Raw genomic sequence first — 17,022 nt, 5'->3', positions numbered from 1 at the left:
ACCTGGGTGGTGATGTGTGGTGACCAAGACGGGTTCTCAGTGATAGTAATTCCAAGGAACCTATAGCTGTTCACCTGCTCCACCTCAGCTCCACTGGTGTTGACAGGGGTGTGTGTCTTTGCCTCCTTCTTTCTAAAATCAACAATCAGCTCCTTGGTTTCACTGACATTGAACAGTAGGTTGTTCTCTGTGCACCACTCTGCAAAACTGTTGATTCCCTCCCAGTATGAACTCTAATCGTTGTTTGTAATATAGCCGATGATGGTGGTTTAGTCAGCATACTTCACATTAAAGTTCTCTTGATGTGTGGGATTGCAGTCATGGGTGCACAGTGTGAACAGGAGGGGGCTTAGCACACAGCCCTGGGGGGCTCCAGTGTTGAGCACTAATGTAGAGAAGGTGTGACTGCCAATTCAAACTCTCTGGGGTCTGCATGTGAGGAAGTCCAGTATCCAGTGTTGTACTTAAGTCCAGAGTGTTAAGTTTTCCAATCAGCTTCATGGTAGAGATTGTGTTAAATGCTGAGCTGAAGTCAACAAACAGCATTCTGATGTAGCTATTCTTATTCTCCAGGTGATGTAAAAATAGATAAGTAGATGATAGGTAAATTACTTCTGACTTAGACCTAGTCATGGAGGTTTTCTCATGTAACACAGCATGACCAGGTTACAAAGTTGCAAAGTGATCCCTGGTTCTTGAGGAAGAACCCATAATCTGCCTGGTAAATTGGCCCTCTATCAGTGAATCAACTAAACTTAGAACATTAGGTAAGGTAAGGTAAGGTAGATTTATTGGTCATTTTTTAAAACAAAGTTTAAAAAACAGAATTTCATTGGTCCTTTTTCCTGCTACATCAAGTCAAAAGTTGAGGTGAATAGAACAATGTCCCAACAATGTCTGCCCATCCAGTGCAACAGCCTGATCCAGGATGTCAGGGGTTAATCATGAATCTGTGAAGATATGCACAGAGCAGTCCTAGATCCCCTGTTAGCCACATCTTAAATCACATTTCATCCACTTTTCTCTCCTGCCAGTGGACATTAGACGGAAGACAACTTGGTAGCGGAACAGGTCTTGGTCCAGGTTGGATTAGTCTCACCCTGACACCAGGTCTCCTCCCCCTCTTCATCTGGTGCTTTTGGTTTTGTTTCTCCCCTGTGGTCTGACTCATTGTTTAGCACAGGCCACCAGTGGCGATCCTCTCATGGTCCACTGCATTCAGCCCAAGCCCCAAACAACTTCTCCTGATGCTGACAAGTGCTACTCTATCGTACAACAGTCGTGCCTCACCACAGGGGGCCATGGTATCGAGAAAATATAAAAATATAGCAAAAAAGTAGCAGGTTTTGCGGAGCTGCCAGCTGCTGTGTCTACATGTGCTGCCATTGCCATAGCAGAGATGAAAGACATCAGGAGGTTGTAAAATGAGGGGCAGAGTTACATGTATTGGAATGCACTTACCATCAGCACTTGGATGTGCCATGCACTTAGCACACATTTCTGCACTATATATATATTCAAGTCAAATTTCCCTTGGGACAAAAAAGTTATCTTGAGTCTTGAATGACAACAGGAATCAGTCCTCCAGCATTGCAATCAGAAAGTTCCGAAAGTGTTGTTTGCTGGGACAGTTGTAGGCATGGCCTTTCCAACATGGTTTTCTGCCAAGATTTATATGGTTATTGATGGCGTACAAGGTACCAAAAAACAACTGTGGAGGGAATGTAGGAGTTATAAGTAGCTGCTCAAATGCAGGGTCACCATGACCTACTGGGACCTCAGAGATAACCATGTTGGAGAGGTCAGTATTACAGCAAGGCCTGGGCATACATGAGAAGCTAGGATGAGCATTTCCTCAGGACAACTGAGTTGGAAAGCCTTGCACTGAGGGAGAAGGCATCAGGACATTAAGTTAAAGTGAGTCCAAGGGAGCAAAGAATCATGGTCCATTCAGTGAGGAACCTGGAGGAGGAAGCAACAAGAGCCAGAGTTGTCAAGCTGAAGTTCCCAGGAGCATAGACAAGGTGGGATCTCCTTAAAAGAAACCCCACTTGGACTAAACTGTGGAAGCTGGAGCCATATCTTTCCTGCTAAGCACAGTCTATGACACCCTTCCCACCCCAACGAACATGCAGAGGTGTGGGATGAGGCAGGACCCCTGTGTAAGCTGTGCAATGGAAGAGAAACAACTGGGACATATCATGCCACAATGCAAGACCTCATTATTCCCCGAGGAAGTACAGATGGGGCCATGACAAAGTACCTTCAACTCTAGCAGAGATCTTGGATCAGGTAAGGTGCAAGACAAATCAGGCCAAAGAAAAGCATTAGCTTTGTTAAGGAAGTAGAGAAGCCACCCTGAGGCCAGACTTGGCAATCTGTTCAATAGAGGGAAGACAGGAAGACACATGGTGGAGATAACTATACCATGGGAGGAAGGCTGTGAAGAGGTAATGGAGCAGTAAACCAGCAAATACCAGTAGCTGGTTTATGACTGCAGGGATGAAGGCTGGCAGAACTAATTGTTCCTAGTGGAGATGGGCAACAAGGGATTCCCTGCAAAACTGGTGTGGAATTTGCCGACAAGGGCAGGAGAAAAAGGCTGGGACACTAGAACAGCAGAACAAAATGTGGGAAAAGTGGGGAAAAAAAACCTTCTATTGGCTCCGGCATATAAAGAGAGAATGGCTGAGCTGGATGGCGGCGCACACAGACACAGCGGCCCAAGGCTCCCTGCTACTTTACAACTTTTTGTGTTTTTTATGTCTTTCGAGTTTCTTCTGGATATGTTTTTGCCATAGTAATCTCACCTACAGCCGCCAAGACCTACTAGATTTCAGGCAAAAACAAACAGAAACTGAAATCAGAAGCGCCTTTTTATGGACTCACAACATCCCACCAGAGATAGCGAGACTGACGGGAGCCCCTTGGATTGTTGTAGGGTGGGGCAAGCGTGGATGCTGGGCGGGCCTTCTAGCCCAGCTAAGGAAACCGCTGCACAGACCTCCTCTACCATCTACCTTCCTCACAAATGCCAGATCCCTTGTCAACAAGAAGGATGAGCTGCAATCACAGATCGCCTACAGCCGCCTCTGTGAGTCAAGTCAAGTCAATTTTATTTATAGAGCCCATTATCACAAAACATGGTTTGCCTCAGAGGGCTTTACAGTGTACAACATCCCTCTGCCCTTAGACTCTCACATCACCCAAGGAAAAACTCCCGAAAAAGAACCCCTGAACGGGGGAAAAAAAAAAAGGAAGAAACCTCAGGAAGAGTGGTAGAGGATGATGAGGGATCCCTCTTCCAGGACCGACAGACGAGCAATAGATGTCGTAAATAACAAATGAAATACAATCATGGCAAAAAAGGAAAGAGAAAGAGAGAGCGGGAGAGAGGGGGAGAGAGGCCAGCAATAATAGAAACAGATGCATGTCATATTACAACAATGGTAGTTGTGAAATTATTAATTGCACTCTGTGATGATATTGAGGGAGATGATAACAGTCTCATGCATATGTTGATTGGGAGGTGTCCAAAGGCAAGATCACAACATCGGCGCAACCAGGACCAGACCACAATCAGGGCAAGCGGGGGGCACAGTATCAGTACAGCCACAGCACGAGCACAACCAAAGGCACGGTCACAGCATCAGCACAGCTATCACCATGGTCAGGCACAGTCAAGGTTACGGCCAGGATCCAGGAGAACTAGGAAACAAGAGAGCAGGAATGCTCCCGAGAGGCAACAGGATTAGCGTAATGCAATTCAACAGACCCAGGCTCTGTGATCGCGAGCCCTAGGTAGTGAGACTACCACATGGCTATCACAGATGTTAGGCTAAGCTAAACTACTGAGGCTAAGCTAAGCTTGCAAATGGCAATGCAGTTGACAGACATGCATGATTTTTTGATGGCAGCATTGAGAGAAGGAAAAGGAGCTCAGTGTATCAGAGGAAGTCCCCCGGCAGGTTAAACCTATGTCAGCCTAACTATGGGCTGGTCCAGGCAGCCTGAGCCAGCCCTAATTATAAGCCTTATCAAAGAGGAAGGTCTTAAGTCTACCCTTAAAAGTTGAAATGGTGTCTGCCTCCCTGACCGAAACTGGAAGGTGGTTCCATAGGAGAGGAGCATGGTAGCTGAAGGCTCTGGTTCCTATCCTGCTTTTGGAAACTTTGGGAACCACAAGTAACCCTGCATTTTCAGAGCGCAGTGATCTTGAGGGTTGGTAAGGAACTTTGAGCTGTGACAGATAGGATGGAGCCTGACCATTTAGAGCTTTGCAAGTAAGGAGGGGGATTTTAAATTCAATCCTGGATTTCACAGGGAGCCAGTGCAGAGAAGCTAAAACAGGAGAAATATGATCCCTTTCCTTGCTTCCCATTAAAACACGAGCAGCAGTGTTCTGCACCTGTTGGAGAGACCTAAGAGATCCATCCATCCATCCATCCATTTTCTTTCGCTTATCCGGGGTCGGGTCGCGGGGGCAGCAGCCTAAGCAGGGAAGCCCAGACTTCCTTCTCCCCGGCCACTTCGTCCAGCTCTTCCCGGGGGACCCCGAGGCGTTCCCAGGCCAGCTGTGAGACGTAGTCTCTCCAGCATGTCCTGGGTCTTCCCCGGGGCCTCCTACTGGTGGGACGTGCCCTGAACACCTCACCAGGAAGGCGTCCTAGAGGCATCCTAATTAGATGCCCGAGCCACCTCATCTGGCTCTTCTCAACGCGGAGGAGCAGTGGCTCTACTCCGAGCTCCTCCCGGATGACCGAGCTTCTCACCCTATCTCTAAGGGAGAGCCCAGCCACCCTACGACCTAAGAGATTTATTGGGGCAACCAAATAATAGACAGTACAGTAATCCTAAAGGTGACAAATGCATGTACAAATTTTTCAGCATCTGTTTGGGAGAGGATATGTCTAATTTTTGCGATGTTACGCAAGTGAAAGAAAGCAAGTGAAAGAAAGCCGTCCTTGAAGTTTGTTTTATGTGGGAGGCAAAGGATAAATCTTGATCAAATAAAACTCTGAGGTTCCGTACAGTAGTGCTAGAGGCCAAGGTAATGCCATCTAGAGAAATTACATTGTTGGAAAAGGAGCTTCTGAGGTGTTTGGGGCCAAGAACAATAACTTCAGTTTTGTCTGAATTCAACATCAGGAAATTACAGCTCATCCAGGCTTTTACATCCTTAAGACATGTTTGAAGTCTAGATAGCTGATCAGTTTCATCTGGTTTCATAGATAGATATAATTGCGTATCGTCAGCTTACAATGGAAATTTATAGTGTTTTCTAATTATGTTGCCTAGAGGAAGCATATATAAAGTGAAAAGGATTGGTCCAAGCACCGAACCTTGTGGCACTCCAAAGCAGACCTTTTTATGTGCGGAGGGTTGATCAATGATGTGAACAAACTGGGAACGATCTGATAAGTATGACTTAAACCAGGCTAGTGAGGTTCCTTTAAGGCCAATTAAGTTTTCAAGTCTGTGCAGTAAGATTTGAAGGTCAATGGTGTAAATGCGACACTGAGATCTAATAGGATTAAAACAGAGATCAGACCCGTGTCAGAAGCGATAAATAAGTCGTTATTAATTTTTACTAGTGCTGTCTCTGTACTATGATGAACTCTGAAGCCTGACTGAAAGTCCTTGAATAAACTGTTGTCTTGAAGAAAGTCACAGAGTTGATGAGCAACCACTCTCTCAAGGATTTTAGAAATGAAGGGGAGATTAGATATCGGTCTATAGTTGGCTAAAATCTCAGGATCGAGAGTGGGCTTCTTTAGAAGAGGTTTAATGACAGCTACTTTAAAAGACTGAGGTACATAGCCTGTTAATAAAGACGCATTGATTATATCTAATAAAAAGTTGTCTAATAAGGGCAAAACTTCCTTAAGGAGCTTACTTGGGATGGGGTCTAGCAGGCATGTTGATGGCTTAGATGCAGAAATCAAAGTATAGAGTTGATAGAGGTCAATGGGGGAGAAATGGTCCAAATAAATTTCAGGCCTTGCTGCCATAGCCAGGCTATCTGAGTCCAGGGTCAGGTCAGTTGAGGGCAAGAGGTGATGGATTTTATCTCGAATAGTTATAATTTTATTATTAAAGAAAGTCGTCACTGTGACTCTGAGTCAGCCTGGCTACAGTGTTGAAAAGAAACCTGGGATTGTTTTTGTTTTCCTCAATTAATGACAAATAATAGTTTGCCCTGGCATGGCGGAGGGCCTTCTTATACACTTTAAGACTGTCCAGCCAGACTAAACGGGACTCTTCTAGTTTGGTTGAATGCCTTTGTCTTTCAAATTTTCGCGATGTTTCAATTTGCGAATCTGGAGGTTAAACCATGGAGCTAATTTTCTTTGTTTCATTATTTTCTTCTTGAAGGGTGCAACAGTGTCGAGAGCTGATTGCAGTGAGCCAGTAACATTATCGATGAGACAGTCAATATGAGAATGACTTAAGTTAGTAGTAGTGTTCTCAGTCGCTGTAAGACATGGTAATGATGTCAAAGCAGAAGGAATTAGTTTCTTAAATTTAGCCACTGCTGAATCAGATTGACATCTAGAATAGTAGCTCTTACTGAGAGGCTTGTAGTCGAGTAATAAAAAATTGAAAGTTATTAAATAATGGTCTGACAGAGCAGGAATCTTCAATATCGATTCCGTATGCAAGGACTAGATCGAGGGTGTGATTGTAGCAGTGGGTGGGTTTATGTACACACTGACTGAAGCCTATTGAATCCAAAAGTGTGGAGAAAGCAGAACTAAGGCTATCACTATTAACATCCATGTGAATGTTAAAATCCCCTACGATAATAATTTTGTCTGATTTGAGCACTAAATTTGATATAAGCTCAGAGAATTCAGATAGAAATTCAGAGTATGGGCCGGGGGCACGGTACACTATGACAAATAGAATTGGCTGTAGAGTTTTCGAGGATGGATGAGAAAGACTAAGAAAAAGGCTTTCAAATGAACTATAGTTTAGCTTAGCCTTAGTGTGAATTGCTAAGCTTGAATCAAAAATAGCAGCGACTCCCCCTCCTCTGCCAGTGTCCCGCACAACGTTACTATTTATATGACCAGGAGGAGTGGATTCATTCAGGGTAACGTACTCTTCAGGACAAAGCCAGGTTTCAGTGAGGCATAACAAATCAATATGGTTATCCAATATTAAATCAGTGACTAAATGAGCCTTGGTTGATAAGGATCTAACGTTCAAGAGTCCGCATTTAATTCTCCGGTTATGATGCTGTTTGACAGGAGATGAGTTAATTTTTATGAGATTTTCTTGTACAACTCCCCTTTTGTTTATTTTAGCTTTAAACAAATGAAGTGGTCGGGGGACAGACACTGTTTTTATAACATTTACATTATGGGTGTGTGACTGTGCTAGAGGAAGCTCAGAGAAGCGTATAAGACTGCAACTCTGAACCCTGGTCCCAACCCTGGGATGTCATGGCTTTGGGCCTCTAATAAACTCGGCCAGATTCCTAGAGAGTAGAGCGGCTCCATCCAAAGTGGGATGGATGCCGTCCCTCCGGATAAGACCATGTTTCCCCCCAAAGGAGTGCCAATTATTAACGAAGCCCACATCATTTGCTGGACACCACCACGACAACCAGCGGTTGAGTGCTGACATGCGGCTAAACATGTCATCACTGGTCACATTGGGGAGGGGTCCAGAGAAGATTACGGTGTCCGACATCATCTTGGCGTACTCACACACTGACTCTATGTTAATTTTAGTGACCTCCGATTGACGTAACCAGGTGTCATTGCCGCCAACGTAAATAACAATCTTACTGTATTTACGTTTAGCCTTAGCCAGCAGCTTCAAATTTGACTCGATGTCGCCCAGGGATACATTTGACTATGGCCGCTGGTGTCACTAACTTCACGTTTCGCAAAATAGAGCTACCAATGACCAGGGTTGTGTCCTCGGTCGGTGTGTGGTTGAGCGTGAGAGTTGTCTGCTGATCATAAGCGAATCCTGGCTAATCCTGGCAAATCCCCGACGCCACAGTGGAGCTAGCAGGCTGCACCATCCACCACCACGACCAGACCGAAGCCTCCAGTAAGAGCATCGGAGGGGGACTCTGTGTTTATGTGCTTGAGGACTAGTGCTCAGACAGCAGAGTAATCGACACCCACTGCTCACCGGACTTAGAGGCCGTGACTGTCCAGTGTTGACCCTTCTACCTGCCACAGGAGCTAACAGTAGCCATTGTGACCACTGTTTACATCGCTCCCGATGCTAACGTTAGCACAGCACTCGGCCAGCTTCAGCTCATGGTAACCAAACTACAGAGGGCTATCGCAGGGGACTTTAACAAGGCATGCCTGAAGTCTGTTCTCCCCAAATTCCTCCTGCACGTCAAGTGTGCAACCAGTGGAGAAAACACACTTGATCACGTTTATTCCAACATCAAGCATGCTTACAGAGCGACCCCCCTTCCCCACCTCGGACTATCAGACCACCTCTCACTGCTCCTCTTCCCGATCTACAAACCCCTCAGGAGGCAAACAAAACCAGCCACTCAGACCATCAAAGCCTGGCCTGAAAATGCTCTCACCCAGCTGCAGGACTGCCTTGCTTGCACGGAGTGGAGCATTTTTGAAGATCAGGATCTGGACACATACTCCGAGTCTGTCCTCTTCTACATTAGGTGCTGTGTAGAAAATGTCACAGAGGAAAGACGCATCCGGGTCTTCCCAAACAAGAAGCCCTGAATGACAAACGAGGTCCAGACCCTGATCAGAGCTTGAAACTCGGCCTTCAGGGCAGGTGACAGAGCTCTCTACAGCACTGCCAGAGCTGACCTGAGGAGAGGCATTAAACAGGCGAAGGACACATACAAGAGGAAAGTGGAGGGATACCTGACATACAACAACCCGCGATAGATGTGGAGGGGAATCCAGGCCCTAACCAACTACAAAGGCCAGCCCCCTCCCACATCCTCCAGCAGCACCCTGGCAGAGGAGCTGAGCAGCTCTGCCAGGTTTGAGACCAACACCACACACCCGCAGTCACTGCCTCCTCTCGACTCCAGCACCCCACCTCTCTCTCTCCAGAAGCATGAGATGAGGAAAAACCTGAGAGCAGTGAACCCCAGGAAAGATGCTGGTCCTGATGGTATCCCAGGGGCGGTGATTAAAGCGTGTGCAGACCAGCTGACAGAGATCCTCACCAAGCTCTTTAACCTGTCCCTGACACATGCCACCATCCCCACATGTTTGAAAGCCTCCACCATCGTCCCTATCCCCAAAAAACCTGCCATCTTAAGTCTGAATGATTACAGGCCCATCGCACTGACGTCTGTAATCATGAAGTGCTTGGAGCGGTCAGTCTCCCAGCACATCAGAGACCACCTCCCTCCCTCCTTCGACCCACACCAGTTTGCATACAGGGCAAACTGGTCTACAGAGGATGCCATCGCCTTCACACTCCACACAGCGCTGAGCCACCTGGAGAACACGAAAAGCTATGTGAGGATGCTCTTCGTGGATTACAGCTAGGCATTTAACATGATCATCCCAGACATTCTTTTCACTAAACTGCTTCAGTTACAGATCCCCCTCCCCACCTGCATCTGGATTAAGAACTTCCTGTCGAGTTGCTCACAGTCTGTGAGACTCAGCTCTCACCACTCCTCCACACTCACACTCAACTCCGGTTCCCTCAAAGGCTATGTTTTGAGCCCTCTACTGTACGCCCTGTACACCCACGACTGTTCTCTGACCCACCCAACCAACTGCATCATTAAATATGCAGATGACACCACCATGGTTGGACTCATCCGTGATGAGAACGAGACAGTGTACAGGGCCAAGGTAGTGAAACTGTCACTCTGGTGATGCCCACTGGAAGGTGCCACAGGTCAGCCAAGTCTCACACCAGCAGACTGACTGACAGCTTCTTCCCCTGGGCCATCAGGACTGCCAACAAACATGGACATATACACACAAAATCAGTCACTGAGGGACTCACATCTCTAATTTAGAGGAGAGTAGCATTGACTTGAAGCGTTGAAACACTTGTACATTGATGAAAGTTGGACACCAACTTCTATTCTTGGCCAAGGTCATGGCTAGACCTGCTATGATAGACAAATTAACAGTAACAACATTTTATAGTACAGAACGGTATGAGGTATGACATATGATGCAATGTAATAGTAACAGTAATGCACATAACATGATATTATACAGCAGCATATGAGAATATCAGATATATCATGATATAGTATGGTACAGTATAGTATATACTATTGCATAGTGTAATCTGTTAAAAAGTAGTAATAATTACAGTACTGTATGAATAAAGGTAAGTAAAGTAGAACAAAATATGAAGGACAAAGGATGGGTCACTTTGCACCTGTGTAATTGCGATACATTATTTACGGGCTAAATAATGAACAAGCTTGTACTGAAAAATGTTTATCAAGACAGCTGGAAATGCTGAGTGTTTAATGTAGAGGAGTGCCCGAGGAATGTCCTGAGTTGAGATATGAGGATCTGCAGGGAGCAGGATGACCACAGCATCACTGAGGGCAAGGACAGAGATTTGAATTCAACTGCACAGATGAAATAGATGGGTAGATAGATAGATAGATAGATAGATAGATAGATATTTCAAACATGCAAAACAATCAGAAAAAGATCAAAATTAAACAAAATGGCAATAACAAATAATGGATGATAACCATCATCACTAGGCTACTGGAGCATCTAACACAGACACATGTAGACATGCATAGCACTAATAACTCCTGGTATGTTTTTACCTGGAAAGCTAACGTTAGCTACATAGGCTAACGTTTTTCAAGCCAAGTCAAGTCATTTTTATTTAGAGAGCCCATTATCACAAAACACGGTTTGGGTTTTACAGCATACGGCATCCCTCTGCCCTTAGATCCTTACATAACCTGAGGAAAAACTCCCAAAAAAGAACCCCTGTAACAGGGGGAAAAAAAGAGGAACAAACCTCAGGAAGAGCGGCAGAGGATGATGAGGGATCTCTCTTCCAGGAAGACAGAAGTGCAATAGATGTTGTAAATAACAAATAAAATACAATAATGGCAAAAAGGAAAGGGAAAGGGAGAGGGGCAGAGAGGGGGAGAGAGGGGTAGAGATGCATAGCAATAATGGAAATAGACATGTCATATTACAATAACGATAGGTGTAAAATTACTAAATGCACTCTATGATAATTGTGGGTGTTGATAAGTCTCATGCCTATATTGATAGAGGAGGCGTGGTTCATAATAATGGCAGTAGAGGGTTGTGTCAAGCATGATCACGGCATCGGCGCAACCAGGACCAAGACCATGATCAGGGCAAGCTGGGGGTACAGTATCAGTGCAGCCACAGCACAAGCATGACCAAAGGCAGGGTCACAGCACCAGCACAGCTATCACCACGATCAAGCATAGCCAAGGTTGCAGCCAGGATCCAGGAAAACTAGAAAACAAGGGAGTAGGAATGCCCTGGAGAGGCAACAGAGTTAGCGTAGGCTTCATTTTCGCGTTTTAGTGAACTGTCACTACTAAGAGCTCACGAAAACGGAGCCTGGGTCTGTTGAACTGCACTCCACTAACTCCGTTTACTGCATAGCTGTCACAGATACGAGGCTAAGCTAAGCTAACAAACAGCTATCACAGATACAAGGCTGAGCTAAGCAGTAAGCGTAATGCAGTAAACAGAAATTAGCGTTTTCAGATGGAGGGAGTTAGGGAAGGAAAAGGAGCTCAGTGTATCATAGAAAGTCCCCTGGCAGATTAAACCTATGTCAGCCTAACTAGGGGCTGGTCCAGGCAACCTGAGCCAGCCCTAATTATATGCTTTATCGAAGAGAAAGGTCTTAAGTCTACCTTTAAATATGGAAACGTGTCTGCCTCCCTGGAAGATTCGGTCAGGCTGGAAGATTCGGTCAGGCTTTTTCCTTCTGGGCAACACGGGAAATCACTATATATAGCTATCGAGCTGAATACGATATATACATATATATATATTTACCTAAATACAGAGTCTTCCCTATGAGTTGGCTTCTCTGACAAATGTGCATTTAGAGAGAATTACCATCAAAACTCATCTGTACCTGCGTTGTCAGTGCGCTGTCGTGAACGGATGTAATCCTTGAATGCAGGCGGGACAAGCCACTCCAGCCAGCCAATCAGGATCCGGAGTATGGCACATAGAGCCCGCCCTCTCAGGCAGCTCAACACAAATAGAAAAGGAAACTCTCCATCTCCCTTTTTCTATCCAACATTTCACAAATAGAAAATTAGAAAAAACACTTCAAAATCTTAATTGTCCATTGATTTGACAAACGAAAACTAGTTTAAGAAACTGAATCCAGTTTTTCAAGTTTCAATTTTTAATTTTTGATCTGGAAAATTGGACTGATAAGCATGACATGAACCCACTGGGCATATATTTTAAAGATAAAGTTTAAATGGGATTACAGAAGGGGAGTAAAACACATCCAGGACTAGCTGCTCTTTACACTTAGTAAAACTCAAGATTCCTCTTTTCCCTCACTTGTTTTTTAACTAGAGTATAGGCCTCATGAGCAGCCAGCCCAAACAATGTTCTTCAAATATGTTCTTGTTCAGGTATTGCTGTTTGTACTGTCTTTCATCAGTAAATAGTTTCATATAATAGGTCTTCAGGATATCCACTAATTTACAAAACACAGCATGAAAGTTTATTTACTCTAAAAACAGGCCGGAATAATTGCAGTTTTAAGCTTCCGAGGCGATGACAACAACACACTTAACATCTCTTTCTTGTTATAGGAACAAAAACAAAACATGACAATGTCTTTATGACTCCATAGCTGTTCAAAGGGCGGATAAAGATGACTGACTTACTGGATGGGCGCCTGGACACCCCTCTAACCAACTACCCTTCTCCCTCCATGAGCCGCCACCCGCATCCTCTCCTGACTTCCCCCGGAGGCCAAAACCTCAGCTCATCACTGGCCCCTACCACAGGTCAAGATCACAGACTACACAGCCCGTACACAGACGTAGTCAGAAGGGTGAGCCTTAACGTCTTCTTACTGTAGTGACAGAATGAGTGCTTGTTAAGGTTTAGATAGTTACTTCAGTTACGCTCTGACCAATTTGAGTTGTCCTGAAGGCCATCAGTTAGTTAGTCTAAGAATTCTCACCTTATTTAATTTGCAGTCTCGCAGCACTTTACAACGCCAGAGAGGCATGGAGGAGGAGGAAGAGCTGGAGGGGGAAGAAGAGGGTGAAGAAGAAAATGAAGAAGACAAGGATATTCATGAATCAGAGATAGAAGAGGGTCAGCACACCAGCAGACAGTCTTATGCTGCTCAATATGCCCAGAAGCACAGAAGGCCAGAGTAACAGCATGTGCATGCAGACATACACATATATGCAGACCCAACGACATACACACAATGCTTTGCCAGCATAAATAAAAAATTATGTTGGTGACGTTGTGGTCTGCTGCATTATTCCTATATCGTTTTTTGTACATCGTAGAAAAGTTGTGTGTCAGCAGAGGAGGTCATGGAGTTAAAAAAAAATAGAAAAATAAAGCAATTAATATTATCATAAACTGAAGTTTTATTGTTTAGGAGCATAACAGTATAACGGCATTTACAGTCAAATAATTTCGACACATTTTTGCTGTCCCATCAACACAAAACAGACACATAAACAATCAAAACAAACAACATACAACAAAGTGACAAAGACACACAAGGGGAGTTGGGGTATTTTTTAGAAATAAATGAAATATTAACAAGAATATCATGGTTAGTCTGCTCCAATAAAGCTTACTTTTGGCCATTCACTACCAAAATACTTGCTGGGGGGGTGGGCAGCCTCTCATGAGGAAGAATTGATAGAATTTTTTTTAGACCAAATCCTTAATGTAGATGGATGTACATCAAGCTAAACAAACTTGCCAAACTTGTGTTTGGCATTTCTGACATGTAACAGAGCATGAATTGTCATATTTACCGCATACTTCAGGAGTCACATGTAATTGATTAATTATCTTATATTGTCTTTTGTATGACTTATCTTATCTAGTGGTTTTTTGGCATTATACAAAACTTTGCACCAGGTCCGGTCATCAAGGTGAACACGTGTCTCGTTCTCCCCCTCCGTTGTGTATATATAAGCCAAGCTCTCCCTTCCCTTTGTGCCAGTTCATCTTGTCTTCCCTGTGAGCAAACGTCCCAGCATTTATGATCATTGATTCCACATGTATGACCTTCGTGACTAATTTCCGGACCTGTGAGCTTTGCCTGATCCTTCTGTACTGTTGCTGTGAGTTTCTGATTCCTGTGAACCAACCTTGGACTGAAATAAAGACCACCTTACTGCCTAAACTTCTGAGTGCTGCTGCATTACTGTGTCCGCCTGCTTGTGAGTTCGTGACAGAAAAAACTGGCCAAGATGGACATAGCGGAGCATGAATCCTTGTGGACCACCCTTGAAGCACAAGGACAGAGGATCCTGAGTCATGAGGACCAGCTCACTCAGGTCCATTGGAAGGTCGCTGAGGCGTCAAGTTGCACCGAATCCACCTGCGCCAGTCTTGCAGCCCAGCTGAACTACGTCATCGGTCAGTTCCGTGGACTAGAGAGATCACCTCATCCCCAGGATCTCCCCGTCGCATCCGATCCAAAGTTGCCTACATCATCTCCTACCTCTCTGAACGAGCCAGAGCATGGGCAACTGCTGAATGGAGCCGAAGGTCAGCGGTATGTAACGCTCTACCTCTGTTCATAGACACTTTTAAGCAGATTGTCCATTCTGTCATGCCAGGTAGAGAAGCTGCCAAAGCCCTGCATGCACTGAAGCAGGGCAGACGGTCAGTTATGGAGCATGCGATTGAATTTCGCACCCTGGCTGCAGACAGCTGTTGGAATCAGCCCACTCTTGTAGACACCTTCTACAATGGGCTGTTTTAAAGGACCACCTAGCCCCTCTAGGAGCTAGATGCCTTCATCTCCCTGACGACGCAGATAGACAAGCGACTAATGGAGTGACAGAGGGGATGCCAGCGCAACGAGATGGTCGACCATCCGCTACCTACTGCTCACTGACCACAAGCTGTTTCCCCAGAACCATCCTCCCTGAAGAAGTCCCAGATTGACACCCTCCAGCCCATGCAGATTGGGTACACCTGGCTGAAGCCCTCAGAGCAACATCGTCGTCTGGCAGAGGGCTGGTGCATCTACTGCGCCCAGCTGGGTCATTTCCTCGCCTCGTGCCCCCTTAAGGGTACCCTGCCCACACAGAAGACCCTGGTGAGTGTGAGCGGCTGCAGAACACCAAACCCCAGACAGTTGACTAAGGTGAACCTGTTCTCATCATCTTCTTGTTCTGCCTGCCCAGCCTTAATTGATTCAGGTGCATACACCAACCTCATGGACTAGCCAAACAGTTAGGCGCTAAGATGGACCCTCTGCCTGAGCCCTTGTCAGCCATGGCCTTGGATGGCTGACCCCTGTGCTCCATCACACACCAGACCTCCCCGTTGAAGCTTGGCTTCCCAGGGGGCCACACAGAACTGATCTCCTTCCATCTGTATCACTCCACTAACCACCCTTTAATTTTGGGTTACCAATGGCTAATTCAGCACAACCCTCATATCAACTGGGCCACTGGTCAAGTAAGTGGGTGGGGGGATAGTAGATATAGTCATAATAAATGTTTCCTTCTTGAGTCTAACACTGCTCACGTCACTGATGAAACTGACTATTCAAACCCCGACCTCAACAAGGTTCCAGTGTGTTATCACAACCTAAGTGACGTTTTCAGCAAAGCTAAGGCCACATCCCCATGCCTAAGGGGCGCCTTTACTCTCTTTCCACCCCTGAACACAGAGTCATGGAAGACTACATACAGTCATCACTTCAGGCAGGGATAATTCGCCCATCCTCCTCGCCTGCAGGAGCAGGATTCTTCTGTGTTGAGAAGAAGGACAAAACCCTTAGCCCTGCATAGACTACACCAGACTAAACAATATCACGATAAACTGTTACGCCCTTCCACTCATCTCCACCGCATTCAACCTACTTAAAGGGGCCTCAGTGTTCACCAAATTAGATCTGAGGAACGCTTACCATCTGGTCCGTATTCAAGAGGGGGATGAGCGGAAGATGGCCTTCAAGACTCCCTTAGGCCACTACGAGTACTAGGTGATGCCCTTTGGTCTAACCAATGTGCCCGTGGTTTTCCAAGCCCTTGTAAACGATGTACTGAGAGACTTGTTAAACAAACATGTTTTTGTTTATCTTGACGACATTTTGATTTTCTTCCAAGACATTGATTCCCACATCAAAATGGTCAGAGAGGTGTTAAAAAGGTTGCTGAGACATACCCTCTTTGTGAAGGCTAAGAAATGTGAATTCCACAAGTCCCAAGTCAACTTCTTGGGCAATGTAATCACAAAGAACCGCATAGAGATGGACCAAGAGAAGGTCCAGCCAGTCGTCAATTGGTCCACTCCAGCCTCACGGAAAGAGGTGCAAAGGTTTTTCGGTTTTTCTACAAAAATTTTTTTTCGGAACTTTAGTTCTGTGACCGCCTCTTTAAGTGCACTAACCTCTCCGAAGATCTCCTTTCAGTGGTCTCCAGCAGCAGAAAGCTCATTCCAGTGCCTGAAGACCAGCTTCGCCACAGCCCCAGGCCTCACGTAGCCATCATCGGATCTCCAGTTCATCGTGACAAGACCACATTACTGCCTAATCTTGAGTGCTGCTGCATTACTGTGTCCGCCTGCCTGTGAGTTTGTGACAAAAAGTTTTTCAATGAAGATGGTACTCTTTCTGTTACCCTATCACACACAAACACACACACACACACACACACACACACACAAACATATATATATATAGCCCTCAAATCTCTTTTTTTTCTTGTTTTTTCATTGCACGATGCAACAGAAGACAGATGAGGTACATGATAGGGAAGCCAATGTGTGTGAGACAAAAAGGATAGTGCAAAATTGGACATTACAGGAGAAGACAAGACCAATT

General features: G+C 45.4%; 1 protein-coding gene across 1 annotated transcript in view; it reads left to right on the top strand.

The window, feature by feature from the left end:
- Positions 1-13,369, top strand: part of LOC121961011 (CBY1-interacting BAR domain-containing protein 2-like) — a 34,355-nt gene extending 20,986 nt beyond the window's left edge. Inside the window, exons 8-9 of the mRNA XM_042510915.1 lie at positions 12,832-13,035; positions 13,184-13,369. Of these exons, the coding sequence (XP_042366849.1) occupies positions 12,832-13,035; positions 13,184-13,369 (390 nt within the window). The remainder of the gene's footprint in view (positions 1-12,831; positions 13,036-13,183) is intronic.
- Positions 13,370-17,022: the final 3,653 nt, after the last annotated feature.

Source organism: Plectropomus leopardus, chromosome 21, assembly GCF_008729295.1.
Source record: "Plectropomus leopardus isolate mb chromosome 21, YSFRI_Pleo_2.0, whole genome shotgun sequence".
In the NCBI taxonomy this organism is placed as follows: domain Eukaryota; kingdom Metazoa; phylum Chordata; class Actinopteri; order Perciformes; family Serranidae; genus Plectropomus; species Plectropomus leopardus.
The sequence above is the reverse complement of the archived record's forward strand: the minus strand, read 5'-3'. Positions and strand labels throughout refer to the sequence as shown.